Raw genomic sequence first — 16,739 nt, 5'->3', positions numbered from 1 at the left:
TGCTGGGACCCATGACGGAAGCCAAAGCATAAGCCGAATGCCTCCAGGCCAAGTGCTTCAGCCATAGGTAGTGGGGATCAGGGTACAGGCCCCCTAAGTGGGTATGAACTCCTTGGGCTTCAGCTTCTCCCCCTCTGCCCCACGATGGCAGGGTTTGAGCAGGCTCAGGTTTCAGTGCCCCCACAGTGGTACAATGAAGTTTCAGAAATCCTGCAATAAACCTTCATTTGTATCTCATTGAAAAGTATCATCTCATATATGCATGAGGTTAAATTTCAATTTCTCATTTACAGTTTTTACCTTATAAATGTGATGTGACATAGATCTGCCGACATCCAGGAAACACCCACACATTTATTAGCCTCTGTATTCTCCAGACACAGTCCATTCATTTGTTTTCATGATTTTGGCAGTCAATAATCTAGCACTGCATATTACCCAGAAGTTTTAGGGGTTTCTATTTAAGTTTATCTTGCCTATTCTGTCCTCCTCTTTTCACTCTTAATGTCCCAAAACCCAATAAAATATTTAAATTATATTGTTTGATATTATTTGACTTGAATGAACAGGCATCTCTCAACTTCAGTAAGCACTGGGCTACAATCATTGTTTGACTTACTTCTGGAAGCAGTTATGACATATGTAAAACTTTGGGTAAAGTTATCAAAGGTGTCTAACAGTGTTCCCTGTAAACTGTGCTTGTGCAGGTGCTCAGGAGACAGTCAAATGCCGCCCAGCTGAGTAGCATAATACCCACTGCTGAGTTTTTTTTGTTTCTATTGGTGGTGCACATTCACACATACCTTGGGACACATAAATATTACTCCATGCATACATGGTAAAGATTAGAGGGAACCTTGGTGCCCAAGTCTCAGTGATTTTCAAAAATAAAAAATTAAATCTCACAAGGGATTTAGCAGTCCAAATCCCAATTTTCAACAGCGGATTAGGCCCAGAACATCATTTAACTCCCCCTGAACTCATTAGGAAGTGCCTAATTGCCTTAAAAACACAGACCTATTGACTTTCAATAAACTTAGACAATACAAATTCCAGTTTTCCTTGTTTACTCATGGGATTTGCTTAAATGTAGCTGGCCACCTGGAGCTGAATTTTTACTCACATGATTAATGCTCATCCTTAAACATTGGGCATATTCATACTCAATATTATATATTTTCTGTCTCCGGTCTTGGATGATGGTTTTATTGGCTCAACCCTGGTCCATCAAATAACAAAGAAGCAAGAAATATCTTACATGTAAGAGGAAGCAAACTGGCAATTCACATATATTTGCCTGCAAGATTAGGGATGGCATTTAATTTCCATGAGAGACTCAGTCATGTCAGAGGTTTACTCTACCAAGGAAGAGACACAGGCAACTTGGAATCTAGGCAATTTCAAAAATTATGTTTAAAGTACTATATCTACCTCAACTCCCAATGCCAATAGCTGAGGGTGCAGAATCACATTTTTCAGTTTACAAGCATCTTTTTCTTTCCAGTTTTGTGAAAGATAGTCAAAAACAATAGTGGAAACAGAGAAAGTGGCTTTTCACAAAGAGGTAGTCAACAGCTGTAAATAAACTGAAAAAAAGTTTTTTCTTCTCATCTGAGTTGAAGTCAATTTATGTATTTCAAGCAACAATTTGTGGCTGACCACAGCGTGTAGGCTGCAAGCACCTGGCAGAAGGCAGGTATATTGGAAAGTAGGTTAATGCTTTTCTGTTCCCCAATTAAGACAACTTAGGACAGGCAGCTGGGGCCTGATCAGGAGTCTGCCCCAACAGGGGCTAATCATCACCTGTGACCAGCTAAGGCCTCTGGACTTCCTATAAAAAAAACTTCCCCCCAAGCACCAGGGGGAAGGAGTTGGAAGGTGGAAAGGGGAGAGAAGGCTGGAGTGAAGCAAAGCAGAGCAGAGCACTGGGGCAGGAGCAAGAGCCCCCGCTAGCTGCTGCTCTCTCAGGGACCCTGGGCCGGAGTCCAGGGTAATGGGTGGGTCTGGATTCCACCTCATGCCTCCCCAATAGGCCACCTCACTGGCACAGCAAAAGTCTGCAAGGCAGCCTGTTTTATCCCCACTCAGGACTTGCCTATGATGAGAATGACTCACTAAGTGGATTCCCTTGCCTCTGGAAAGACCTGGGCAGTTAAGGGGCCACCATGAGTCTCTGAGGCACACCAGGAAACTGCCAGGAAGCACAGGAATCCCTAGGATGCCGTCAGGAATTCGTCACAATATGTACGTCAGCTTGAATGAATGGGCTAGTGTACTGTGCTCTATCAAGGAAATGCACAGAGACCATCTCTCTCAAGTCACCCTCGTCAAAGAGGGAGAGAAGCTGGAAGAGTTGCCTATATTCCACGTATAGCATCCTGAGGGATTACACATCATATCTCTCATCTCTTCCAGTTACATCTGCCCTTCAGGATGAACTGTAATTTCCAGATTGAAGACCCAGACCTGCATGACCTCTGATCCTGCTAGCGAGCCAAATATACAAGCATAGCAGTAGTAGCATGGGGGCTAGCTGCCCTTGAGCACAATACCATCAGAAATGCTATATAAGTACTCAGGCAGCTGCTGGCTCTTCCCCTTGCATGTGCTGCTACAGCTACAACCTTACTCTTACCGTTGCCAACTTTGTCCACATATCTATTCTGGAGATACCATCACTGGACCTAACCAGCTTATTCACAGAATCACGGGCACATTCTCATGTTCCTCAACTAACATCATACAATGCCCACATGCTTTGTATATTGGACAGGCTTCAAACTCTCTTAGACAAAGAATTAATGGGCATAAAACAGACATAAAAACACTCCTGATTCAACAAACCTGTCAGCTAGCACTTTATTGGAGTGGGCCATTCTGTTAATGACCTGAAAGTCTGTGTTTTACTGAAGAGGAATTTTCACAACAGTTTGGAAAGAGAGGCTGCTGAATTCTCTTTTACATTCAAATTTGACACATTAACACGTGGTTTGAACCAGCACGGGAATTTTCTGGGTCATTACAGGGGCTCTTTTACATACTTGGCTTTATCTAATTCTTGAGTCCCCCTCCCCCTTTTGCAACTCTGCTCTCTGCTTTGCTCACTTTGATAATATTTTTCTGATTTGTCAGCCCTGATTTTTGGTTCCCTGTGCCTTAAATATTGAGTCTGTTCTGATACGGCTATGATCTGAAGAAGTGGATCTGTCCCACAAAAGCTCATCACCTAAGAAATTATGTTGTTGGCCTTTAAAGTACTACTGGACTGCTTTTTTGTTTTGATAGTATATAGACTAGCACAGCTATCTCTCTGTTACTAAGCTTGACCAGAGGTAGCCCAAAGCTGGAAATGTCTCCCGAGCCGGAATTTCCACCTCTATCTTGAAGCATAAGCAAACGAATAGCGACCAATTATGGGAAACAGTGAAGAGCAGTACAGAAACAGCATAAAGGAGCCCACGATCGGAACAAATAAACCTACAATCAAGCAAAACATATGGCAAGATCAGACCTCAAGGTTAAGGACCCAGGCAAGGGGAAAGCAGAAACCTTTGTTCTGATGCACAGACACTCCACCTCACTTCAAAGGAGAGAAATTAAGGCAATTTCAATAGCACAGAAAGAAGACACATGCTGTCATAGGACTGCCAATGTACTGCAAATGCTGTATCAACTAGACAAATATTTTACATTTCAAATCAACACATAATATGATGAAATCAGGTACACACAGATTCGTCTAGACTAATGACCCAAAATATCACAACTCTCAATATTTTGAATATATAGCTGGGCCATTATTGCCAGATACTGGAATTAAGTATAGTATTGCACCATGGTAAATAATAGTGGCTCCATGTATGTCAAACCAAAAGACAAACAAAAAACTATCCCATACAGACTTTAAGCAAATAAACAACATAACAGCTATACTTTTACATGTTCAAAGTATTTCACAATCAACTAATTAACCCTCATAATACTCCTGTAAGGTATCAAATAAAGAAACAAAGACAAAGAAGATGAAGTGACTTGCCTGTAGCCACCCATCCACAAAACCAGAAACTTCTAAGAACCCAAACCTATGTTAATTTCTCAAGACCCTGTTCCCTCTTCAGAACATGCGGCCCAGAATCATCAGGGTTAGAAGTAGCCTCCAGCGAGCCATTTGGATTACAGCACTGCATCATGATACTAGGTGAAATGAAATACAAAGGACATGCCTTTCCCCAATACCCAGGATCTGGGCTGTCTGCTCTTTAGCAACACACTGTAAAGCAGATGGATGCATGAGCTACAAGACACGATCTACCAATTCTTCAGTTATCTGAATACATATCCCAATGCAAATAATAAAAAATACATGAAACTTTACACCAGAAGTGTAAAAACCAGACATTTAATCTTACTTCTCCATGTCTTAAAGGTGTAATGGCTCCTCTTGCTACCCCCATTCGAAAAAGGGTTTCCGTGGCCTGTGTATAAAAATAAAATTTTGTTATTTTCAAAAGATAATATAGCAAGGGTGATTATTTTGCACAGTTATTACATTTATGACTAAAATGTAAGTTGTGTTTTTAACTGTTGCACAACTGAACCATTTACATTAGTGTATTCAGAGAAAAATCATACATGGTAACCTTCTGTCAAAGGCTATGAAGCGGAAAGAGACTCTGGAAGACGTCTCTAGGTTGACAACTCTTTATAAGTGCCATTTTATTTATGTTGTCATTATTTTCAGAGTTTCTGCATTTCTTCTTCCTTGAGAAGGTGTGCAAGGTAAGGAGTCTTCAGACTTCAATCCAGTGCAGCAGAAAGTACAGCCGAGCTGAACACTGTATCAGAGGTGGAATCGTGAATTATAGCATAGTATTCAGAGAAGGTAAACAGAGAAGCCCAACTAGTGGCTTTACAGATTTCGAAGACCAATATGTTTCTGTGGAAGACCGTGGAAGTGGCCATAGACCTTACAGCATGGGCTAGCAAAATAAGTCACTGAATCCAGCGTGTGGCACAGCAGGATCCTCAGACAGGCTTCCTGCCTGTGCTGCCTCTGCACACTGTTCAGAACAGCTCTCTGAATGCTACAAGCCTCTGAAGGGCTGAAGGAAGGGCAGGGGAGAGAGAGGCTTCACAAGCTGCCCCATCCCCAGCACAACCTTGCAGTTCCCACTGTTCAGTTTCCAGCCAACGGAGCTATCTGTTTGCAAGACAGGCAGTGTACGAAGTAACCCTCTCACCAGGCTAGCAGTTTTCAGAGCAGCACACACAGTTCCTGCAGCCTTCTGCTCTAAACATGTGCAAGAATAGGATGGGAAGGGACCCTGACCTAGAGATCTGCTGGGCTGCTGACTGGATAACCTGATGCAGCTCCTCCCTGCCCCCCAGTTATCTGCCTCTCACCTTGTATTTAAAAATCATTAAATGGTGGGGAGGAGGTTATGCTATCAGGGCACCTGTTACATCAACCCCTCGCACTGACCTGATGGCTATTAGCAATGCTGTTTTCATTGATGATAAAGCAGCGAGCAAGTAGCCAAAGAATCAAAGGGCAGTCTTGAAAGGTGTTTAGGGATGAGGTTGAGGTCTTATACAGGCGAAGGATGTTGGACCAGTGGACAGAGGTTCACCAGCCCTCTGAAGAAGATCTTGTGTGCTCTAAGAGAGGAGCAGTCGGAGCCCAAGTGGGCTTCTACCACAGGAGTAGAGGAAGAGCTCTTCTTGCTGCCTCGATCTGGTGAAAGTACCAATGGTTTCTCCAGGACCGTAGTCTAGCCACCTTGTTGTCCGTGTCCTGAGTACAAGAAAAACCAGGAGTCTCATTGGAGAGATAGTGATGTTGGGATTGCAGATTTTAGTGATAAAAATCTCTATCTGGCAAATTTACGATGCCTTAGAGAGGGGTCCTGAATCTTTCTCCTGAGTGCCCTGGAACTGTGGAGCTCTGAGATCAGCATACAGGAGGAGGGAGTCTTGGCCTGAATCATAGGCCAGACACAGAGCTCTCCTTCATAAGGAGTTGAAGTTATATTTTGATTGTACTGCAAGACAAAAATTATGCTTTTGCATGATGTGTGACTCCCCAAGGCAGCATATACAGCTGAAATGTCCATCACTGGCCATGCTTGCTTCCCAGAATAACTAACAACACTGGAACCCAGGAGAGCCAAGTATCACCTCTCAGAGAGAAGAATATCAAACTATCTATAGCCTACCTATACAATACTTAGAAAAGGAAAAGGTGAAAAAAAGGCAACTAGAATAATGGCAAATACTGGTCATAGGAAAAAAAATAATTCTAACTCTGATGTTAACTCTGAGCAAGGAGAAGCTAGAGTTGAACTCTCAAAAGAATGACAAGAGCTCTCTCTCAGGCCAAGGCAGTTGAGAAGAAACTAGGGGTGGTTCATATGTGTAGTGTTAAGTAACAACGGGGAATGACACAAGACTGATTAACATGAATGCATAAACCAAAAGGACACTGCTATGAGAAATATCTGACCAAGCTGCAAGGATGCTAATACACGTACAATGAAGCACCCACAGGGATACTACTGGAAGTGATTTTTTTTTAAACTTAGGATTTATTTGTGATGCTTATCACCTCCTTTGCCTGGCTATTCATCATAATCAACAACCACCATGGGCTCAGAGCCCTTTGGTGTCTGATGCCTTCCTCACTATTTCCTTCCATCTCTCCCTGTCCAGAGCAGAGAGGCTTAATTTCTGGAAACTAGCTCCGCACCAATCTACTATATCATGTACCCACTCTCTGTGGTTATTAGTGACAATTAACACATATACCTGAAACAAATGAACATTACCAACCTAACAGAAAGTGAATGAACTGCATGATGTTGCCTATGCATCTTCACAAAAGAGGAAAACCATGCAAATGAAACATCTGTGAGAAAGTGTTTAGGACTGTCAAATATTTCTTGTGCCTGTGTGATGATGGCTTTCATAGAAAAAAAAGAAACAGGAAGCGCCTTATCGAGTGACAAGTCCTTACACTTCTTTCTGGAATGTGATCAAATATGAGGAAAAAGATTACTCCTTATAAATGCAGATTCACACTTGAACATAATTTTCTATAATTTATTTGTTCTGAAATGAAGGAATATGCCTTTCATATGGATTAGGGTAGTGGGCTTCTGTTGAAACTGTCTATGATAAATGTAGGCTTTTCAACAGAAAATCAGTCTTTTAATGAACACGAGAAGTCTATTTTTAAAGGTAGACTAAATATGTATGAAGAGAGAGAAAAATTAGTAAACTACAGTTTAGAAGAAAAAAATCAAAGTTCAGCTATGCTGATTTCCAATTTGGTGACTTTACATAGCAATGCAGTAATTCATACAGTAAATAGCTCAATGCTGAAAGAACTATGAGTTTTGCTGGTTTTCTTGTTGCTTTGTTTTAGGCTTTTATTCCCTACAGAAATTCATGTCAAAGACAACCGTATCTCCTTCATCTGGTATACTTTTTTAAACATGGCACATATTCAGAATAAGCTACTATTCCTCTTACAAACAGATATAAAATATAAGTATTTTCCTTGTGAGAAAATGCTTCCTTAGAAGAGAGCTTTTAGTTAAGTTGTACTGTGTTCCCCTTGTAAATGAATGTAACATATCCTGAACACTAGGCTTGAGAATTTATTAGCTCATTTCCACCCACAACAATCAAAAAACCAAATCCAAAATCTGATCATTCTTCTTTGCCCACTTAAAGAATAAAGGGGTGAGAGAACCCCACACAACCTTTTGTGTGCCTCAGAATTGGTTTCTTTCATCAGCTCTTCCCACCAACAATTTTAAGGATGTTTTAGTCAAATATAGCATTCTCTCAATACAGCTAAGCTTCCTTTGTTTCTATTGAAAACCACTGGTGTGTGTGACTTCCCTTTCACCTCTGTTAGCATGAGCTCTCTTTTAATACACTTGTACTCACCCAACTAACACCAGATGTCAAAGCCAGGCAGAAACAAGGCAAATTCACAGCATTTGTAATTCTGGCATCCTGGGCTTCTTGATAGGAGCACCACTCTTTATGTGCTGGGTGTCACTAAGAAGATTAATGCTACTCTCATGGTTTCCTATCCAAATGGGGGTGGGGGAAATAAGGCCACCTATAGCTATGGACTAATTGACAATGACATGGTCACAGATATAGTGATAGGGGTTTTCCTGGTATGTAAAAACCCAAGCAAGGCATTAAGAAGCTGTGAGGCTAAAAGGATAGCAATTAAACACAAGACAAAGACTGATACACAATTAAGGAGGTAAGTTCCCACAACATCATGATTGTGTTAAATTAAAAGCAGTATCTCATCCATTCAGTCATAACTATCTATGAAACACCTGTGTTTGGAGATTCTACAATGGTGCCCAAACTTTCTACCTCATGCTGACCCCTGGCCCCATATGTCCCCCTCTCAAAAGGCCAAGAGTGGGCCTGCAGCTCCATAAAAAGGAGACACACACAGAGGTAAGCAGGGCCAGGGAGTGCAGCCGTGGCCAGGGGCAGGACCAGCAGCCAGGGTCAGCAGATATGGATGTGGACAGGACCGAAAGTGGGTGGCATGCTCTACCCACCCCCTATTGAGGCAGATCTGGGGCCCAACTGCACTACCCTCATCCTGCAATGTTCCTCCATTCACCACAGTGTGAAAATCTCTGTTCTATAATTAACTGGCTGTCATATATAAAAGGAAATAAACATGCCAAAACAAACTTTCATTTCTCATTAAGTGAACAATAGGAATGCTCCTGCCACAAAGGGCTTATAATCTAACTGAGAGAGAGACGATTAACAACACAGAGAGCCAGCAGAATACAAATGAAACAGCGAACCAACCTCGGTTATGATTGACAAGGGTCTCCGCACACTAGCAGAGTAATTGTTGGTTCTTTGTAGAACCATGAAAAGAGATTTTTAAGGGGGGTTTTGCATGAGAATATGGTACCTTTCCAGCTGTTGATGGTCTGGAGCATGTTGGGCAGCATGACAAAAAGAATGAAGGTGCCAGTGTGAAAAATTATCAGGTGGGCATAGGGGTTGGCATCATGGACTAATAAGAAATAAGCATGACATTTCAACAGTGAATGAGATATGACAGGTTAAAATGAACATCCTAACCTCAATGCCACTTGCTAGCTGACCCTTCCCTTCGAACTGCTCAGGAGACCACCAGAGCTCAAGAAGGCCATCAAGCAGCGTTTTACCTGCCTCATAACATTGAATCAGCTCAAGCTGCTGTAAATGGCCCAAGACCCCAAACAGAGCAGATCTTCTCTTTTCTATAACCTTTCAGTCTCTTCTGTCAGGAAACCTCTTCCTTAATAAAACAGTCCACAAGAGCAGCTATCTTATTATCCAGAGCAAATACATTTCAATGGTCAAGCATTCTGAATCAACAATCCTCTTACCTTTTATTAGGCCATGTGTACACTAGCACATCAGAAAAACTTTTGTCATGCAGGCATATGAAAAACCACATCTTTGCGTGACATAAGTTTTGCCAGTATAAGCACTGGTGTGTACCGTGCACTATGTTGGCGTGAGAGACTCTCCTGCTGACATAGTTGCAGCAGCTCATTCAGTTGGTTTCATTATGTCAATGTGAGAGTGTTAGCCGGTGGCCAGGTAATGTGCGGTGAGGTACCAACTATGCCCTTGTTATCATCCAAGTTTAAAACTACAAGAGCAGAGAGCTCGTCGCTGCAAGCAGCCAAGACAGGCTGACGGACTCCCCTGGGTCCTAAGCAACCCAGTTTTTTACTGTTAGAGCAGGCAGCTCCTAGCACTCTTACCTACGGCCAGGCTGTTGTAACCAAATGGTTAAAGTTCTTTTGTTGTGCCGGCTGTGTTGCAGTGACAAAAGGGTTAACAAAATAGTTAGGCTTGGATCTTAACTAGTTACAAGTTTATTAAGCTACAGTTATAAGCGTGTGGTTACAAAAGGTTATTGTTTACTTCTTATATGCTAGCAAAGTACAGGTGTTAACAAGTTACGTTACAATCCAATACAAAGATATCTGTTACCATTTAACACAATGATATCTTGATACTAGTTACAGAGCTCTAATTCTTTAGCTGTGCACAAAAAAAGTCAGAGACCTAGCATGGGTGTATCTTACCCTCTCTGCGTCTCTCGATACCAGCGTAGCCAAGCCGGATCGGTCACTCAATTCCGACGGAAAGACGAATACGAGGTTGGGCGTCCCCAGCTGTGGACCTCGGGAGGCAATCACCTGACCCGACCAGCAGGAAGTTGGTCGAATGCACTCAAAGTTAGAGTTCTGCTGGACCCATCTTTTATACCCCCTTTTGGGTTATGTATTCTCTTTCTTATCTATGGTGCCAGATCATACTGGTTTGTCTTTGTGACTCCAGTTTGTTACAAGGGCATTTCTACTTAGTTTGCACTTGTAAGACAAGAGATAAACAATTTAGGAGTACAGGACATTCTTTTGTGCGGGCGGGGCACGTCCCCTTCTGAGTGATTGTGTGTGTGCATCATATTGATCAATGCCAGCTGGGGTGATTTCTTGAGGGTTCACCCCCCCTCTCATGTTGACAGTCTGGCCTGTTAGCCTTCTAGCTGTACTTTCTGCTTCTTAGGGTCACGATAAGCCAGCATATCTGGGCCTCAATGAGGGCATCAAAGACTGTGCTGTCAGCAGCCATTTCCGTGCCCTGTGTGCTCCTCAGTGGGGGGGGGCAACGAGCAAGCTGGCTTGTAAGGGGGAGACTCTGTCTGGCTACAGAGAGCACTCTTCTGTTGGCATAACGCAGCTACACAAGTGCTCTTACAGCGCCAGTGTAAGCAAGTAAGCATAGACATTTATCCTGAGTGGATGGCTAAATACTCCTGAAGAGATATCAGATCACGAACTAAGATTTTAGTTTGGACTGAAGGGTACAGGTACATTTCTGAAGTGTCAGCACAGAGATGGCAGTTGAATTTGCATTTGCAGGTTAAGATTATCCAGATATGGCATAGAGGGAAACAAGATGAGATGAGAGAGCTCTGTGGGAACATACAAAATGTTGGAAAGAAATTGAGGAGGACCCTTTGAAGGGCAAACTGAAGGGACAATTAAGCAAGGAAGGAGGAGAAGCAGGAATGGACAGTCACAGAAGCCAAAGCCAAGACAAGGTTTTGAAATGAGATGATAAGAGAACCACCACTACCACCACCATAGCAGAAGAGCAGAAAAGAAGAATGAAAAATCCATGTGCATTTGGATATACTACAGGAGGAAGGAATAAACACAAAGGCCACATTCAGGTAATAATTTATTTTATATGTGGGATCTGCCATACTGAAAGAAATCAGTCATCTGTAGGATCTTGCATTACTGGCAGTTATCTACTTCAGAAAAAAAAACATGTACCTATGTAAGTTTCTTTGTGACCCATGTTGGTGATTAGTCTGTGGTGTGATTCACAAGGATTGCTGGTCCCTGTGAATTTTTGTTCTATATAGTGTATTTGCAAATGCTGCTCTAATTCACAGAAGAACTTATTTAATCTCCCCCTGCATTAGAAGAAAGATAAAAGGTTCTGTCATTACTCTCTAAGATTTCAACAGATTAAATACTACAGTATCTAGTATTTTCCCTAGTGAAAAAGTTTATTGACTTGTCTACAGATACATACAGTATTAGTGTACTGTGACTGAAATGCTTGAGCATAGATGCATACTGTATTAATATATTACCATCATAATCTTACTGGTAGTAAAAGGAAGCATTTTACTAAACATAAAAGACCAGTGCTATCTAACAGTTTTATTAAGATATTTTAATTAGACAGCATATTTTGCTGGATTCTTCTCTTCATTTTACTAAAATAACTAATATCAACATTCATGCCACAATGTTTGTCCCTATTACGCAGAAATGTACCTTATATTAAATCCATGAAACACAAATAGCACGAAATCCTGGCTATATCTAACATTCCATTTCAATGATCTTGGTGCATGACTTTTTTGGCCAAAGAATTAATCAGATAAACAAGAAGTATGCCAAGTGCTACTCCCCGCACAAATGAATCTCTGTCATCCAACCAGTACCATCCCATGAAATCATTTCTGAAACTTCATTTCAGCATGAGATTCTGGGGGAAACATTCCGCAGGTTAGGCATTATGTTAGAATTTGTTTTTTAGATAAAAGTGTTTTACAGTGTATAGTTGTTGACTCTCTTGTGCACAATTCAGTATCCTCATATCAAGAAAACAATAGTTGATGTATCATTGTAAACAAATTAATATACATCCCAATTTTAAACTGTAAAAGAAAGAAAGACATGCAAATATTGTAACAGTTTTTAATCCTAATTCAACATATTTCTTGCATATTTTCCCATGAAGACATGGGCACCAAATTAGATATTTTCCATACAGATAACGGAAATTGCTGCATTGTTTTTCCAGATTAAACATAAATCTTTAATAAATTAGCTTGGTTTACTCTGATGAAAAAAGATTCAGATCTATGCCAGGATATACAGTAGTCGCTATAACGCACAATTCATGGTGTTAAAAACATTTCAATCCAAGTGATTTCAGGAAAACCAATTAAAACAGGAGGTCTCAAATGAAATATTTTGAGAGCAATAGTTATAAACATGTTGAAATACATGCAAGCCTTTAAAATGTCCTTAGCACTGCTAATGCTTGATGTTTAATTAGCTATAGAACTTTGGGGGCTGTAGACATTATGATCTGTTCTTATTCAGTTCACTGGAAGCACGCCTCAAATACTGAGATGTATGGAGCATAAACAGTGGTTTGAAGAATACTGTAAATATTCTGCAGTTCAGATACATGGGTTAGTGAGTTATCTAAGGAATTAAATTATCAGTAGATAGTTTGACTGGCCTTAATGCACATTAGGAAAAAATTAGCAGCTACTGAATCCAGAAGAAAAGTGCATGTTTTTAGAAATGTATGTTCTTTCATGCCATATTTGATGCAACAAGATCGTATGTCATACTGTTTTGTTATATCTCTAACATGATATCACCTCAGTGAACCTACCCAAAGATAAAAATGAAACTGACCAACTAAAAGTAGCATGCATTAATGTACACTAAGCAAAGCTGCTTCTAGTTCTAATCTCTATAAAAGAAATACATAAAAAATATGTGGGTATGGGAAGTTCAGAAGGGTTCAGGAATCTTCTGTGGTTTCAATCCAGCTTTGAAGGCCTACCCTTGAAAACAAATTTATGAAAGTTACGTACGGTGATTAAGGGATTTTAATGTACAAAAGTGGAATTTGTCACTGCATGTTCAGACTACATCCATTTCATTCTTACACCACAAATTATCATGCCATCCACCCTAAACTTGAAGCTCTTGGATTCTATAGACATGCTCTGGCCTGTAAAATGGGGAAAGATTTTATCTTACAAAAAGCTCAATGAGCCCACAAAATTATATGTTACTGAAAATGTTTACAAACAAATCTGTCTCAATTTCCTGATATAAAAATTTAAATAAACCACATTTCAAATCTAATTTCTATTCTTATATGCCCGGGATATGCACATGACAGATATTGATGCAGATATTGGCAGTCTATCTAAAGCTATAGATAATACTTTACAATATGCCCCTATTTAACAATACATTTGCTTTCTAATCATCTATATGGGTCTTTTTATAAAGCACCAGCACTGCTCTATCTGACAGTCTCACAAATTCACTGAAATGATTGCAAGGAGGTCTCCGGAACATGCTCTTCCATTTTACACACAGAGAAAAGCTGGTGTTTGGATAATTTTCTTTAAGTGTACTACCTTGTTGAAGTTTCCTGATGAATAATTTTCTGGAAAAATTCCAGAAAACTTTATAACAATGTGATATTTTCCCCAAAACCCAATTATAATGCAAACATTTTTTTCCATCTTCACCTTATTTCCAAAGTAGATTACAGATTGGTACCTAATAAAGCAAATTTTAAAATGCAGCAATGAAAAATCTTTTCACTGACAAGACTGACTACAGGTGCTGATGTAATTACAGAAGAAACTAAAAGTGGATTATTTTTAGATTTTTGCAATACATCTTGAACACGACAATAACATGGGCTGCGGCCACACTAGCCGTTCATTTCTAAAGCAGTTTTGAAATTAGGGGCAATTTCGAAACGAGCAAGAGAGCAACTTCACAGAAAATGCTTGTTTCAAAATCAACTTCGAAATTACAAGGCGCTCCTTTACAAGTTGTTATTCCACTTCTGTGTTGGGAATAACGCCTCCTTTCAACATTGATTTCTAAATGAAATGTGTGTTGTCGCTCCCTGGCTGCCATTTTGAAATGAAAATTCCTCCACAGAGCCGGCCCCTCTCCAGAGCACAGACACCCCCTGATCAGCAGCCAAAGCTCTATGGCTGTCACCTACAGGTGCCTTAAAGCTACAGGGACACAGAAACCCAATGCAGGAAGCTGAAAGTGTGCTGGCAGACGTAGGAGCACAAGGTGGCCAGACAACACTCCCAAGCACCCCCAGAAAGCCTTGGGAGTCAACACTCCGAAGCACTCCCAGTGGCCGGACTGATGGCTAGCAGCCAAGACCCCCAGGATCCCCATGGAGATAGAAGTTACTCACTTGTGTGGTAACAATGGTTCTTCAAGATGTGTCCCCGGGGGTGCTCCACATTAGGTGTCGGGCTCGCCCCGGTGCTGCAGATCAGATTTTTCCAGCTGTATCTCGTCGGGTTACGCATGCGCCGATGCGCATCGGTCCTTCGCGTGCTTTTGGTCACATGCACGATCTGATCCATGCCAGTTCCTTGATCAACAGCCCTGGATGCTCCTGAGAAACACAAAACGGAACTCCGAAGCAGGGAGGAATGGGTGGGTAGTGGAGCACCCATGGGGACACATCTCAAAGAACCATCATTACCACACAAGTGAGTAACTTCTCTTTCTTCTTCAAGTGGTCCCCGTGGGTGCTCCACATTTGGTGACTACCCAGCAGTGACCCCAAAAATGGAGGTGGGTACCAGATTTATGTGCAGCTTGCCCTTGAAAGGACTGCTGTCAATACATGTGTATCCTCATCCAACACTCAGTGAATCGCATAGTGCCTGGCAAAGGTGTCGTAGGATGACCATGTTGCCACTCTGCAGATGTCCTTTAATGCGACTCCTTTGAAGAAGGCTGTCAACGTCGCCATTGCTCTAGTGGAGTCAGCCCTGGGCAGAACTAGCAGAGGGGGTCTTACAGAGCTCATAGCACATTTTTATGCAGGATACAATGTTATTTGAAATTCTTTGTGATGACAGACCCTCCCCTTTTGATCTGGGTGCAACAGACACCAGCAGTCTGTCTTTTTTCCGGAACGGTTTAGTTCTGTCTATGTAAAAGGACAACGCCCTCCTCACATCAAGTGAATGCAGCCACGCTTCCTTACTCGAGGTATGCAGTCTCAGGTAGAATGATGGTAGAACTATTGGCTCATTAATGTGGAAGTCCAAGGCAATCTTTGGAAGGAAGGCCAGGTGTAATCGTAAAACCACCGCTTCCTTCGAAAAGGTTGTATAGGGTGGCATTGCCATTATCGCTGCCAGCTCGCTCACCCTGTGGGCTGATGTAATTACAAGAAGAAAAGTTGCTTTTATGGTAAGTAGCCGGAGGGGTACAGTGGCCAATGGCTCAAAGGGTGGTCTAGACAGTGTGTCGAGGACCAGGTCCAAGCTCCATGAAGGTGATAACAGTTTCCGTGGGGGGTATAGATTTGTGAGCCCCTTTAGAAACCGTGTGCTAATGGGATGGGCAAATACAGTTGACCCATCCTCTATATGTTGGAACGCTGATATAGCTGCAAGATGGACTCAATGAAGATAAAGTGAGTCCGCTTTGTTTCAGTTCCAGTTAAGTACTCTAGGATTGTGGGAATGGAGATGTCTGGAGGAGTCAACTGCTTGGACAAACACCAGGATGCAAAACGTTTCCATTTGTGTGTGTAAGCCTTCCTGGTGGAGGCCTGTCAACTGCATTCCAGGACCTCCTTTACTCCTTCTGAGCATGTTCTCTCTACGGTGCTGAGCCATGGATTAGCCATGCTTTCAGGCGGACCATCTGAGGATGAGGGTGTGTTATGGACCCCTGATTCTGCGTGAGAAGGTCCGGTACTATCAGGAGGGGGAGTGGTGGGCAGCATGACACGCATAGCAGCAAAGGAAACCAGTGTTGTCGATCCCATGTTGGGGCTATGAGTATTAGGCGTGCCTTCTACCTCCTCGCTTTTTCTAGGACCTTGTGAATGAGCCTTGTGGGAGGGAATGCATACAGCAATGGACACTTCCATGACAGCATGAAGGCATCCCCAGCGAACCTTGCCCAATGCCTGCTCTGAAGCAGTACTGTGGGCATTTCTCGTTGACGTAGGAGGCAAACAAGTCCATCTGGGAAAACCCCCACCTGTCGAATACGTTGCGGAGTAGGTCGGAGCGGATCTGCCACTCGTGTGTGAGAGCAAAATGCCTGCTTAGTTGATCCGCTCTCACATTGTGGACACCTGGCAGGTATGAGGCTTTCAACGTTACGTTGTCTGTGATGCACCAATTCCATAGTCGGACCGCCTCTGCGCATAATGCATGAGATCTGGCTCCGCCTTGACGATTGATATAGAACATTGTGGAGGTGTTGTCAGTATTGACTCCGACCACCTTGTCCCGCAGTTATTTGCGGAAGTGCCTGCGTGCATTGAACACT

General features: G+C 42.0%; 1 protein-coding gene across 2 annotated transcripts in view; it reads right to left on the bottom strand.

The window, feature by feature from the left end:
• TMEM135 (transmembrane protein 135) overlaps positions 1–16,739 on the bottom strand; it is a 433,205-nt gene that overhangs the window by 233,682 nt on the left and 182,784 nt on the right. For both annotated transcript variants that reach the window (XM_074983922.1, XM_074983931.1), the window contains one exon: positions 4,410–4,475. In XM_074983922.1, the coding sequence (XP_074840023.1) occupies positions 4,410–4,475 (66 nt within the window). The remainder of the gene's footprint in view (positions 1–4,409; positions 4,476–16,739) is intronic.

This window comes from Carettochelys insculpta, chromosome 1, assembly GCF_033958435.1.
Source record: "Carettochelys insculpta isolate YL-2023 chromosome 1, ASM3395843v1, whole genome shotgun sequence".
Lineage (NCBI taxonomy): Eukaryota > Metazoa > Chordata > Testudines > Carettochelyidae > Carettochelys > Carettochelys insculpta.
This window is presented reverse-complemented; position numbering and strand designations above follow the sequence as displayed.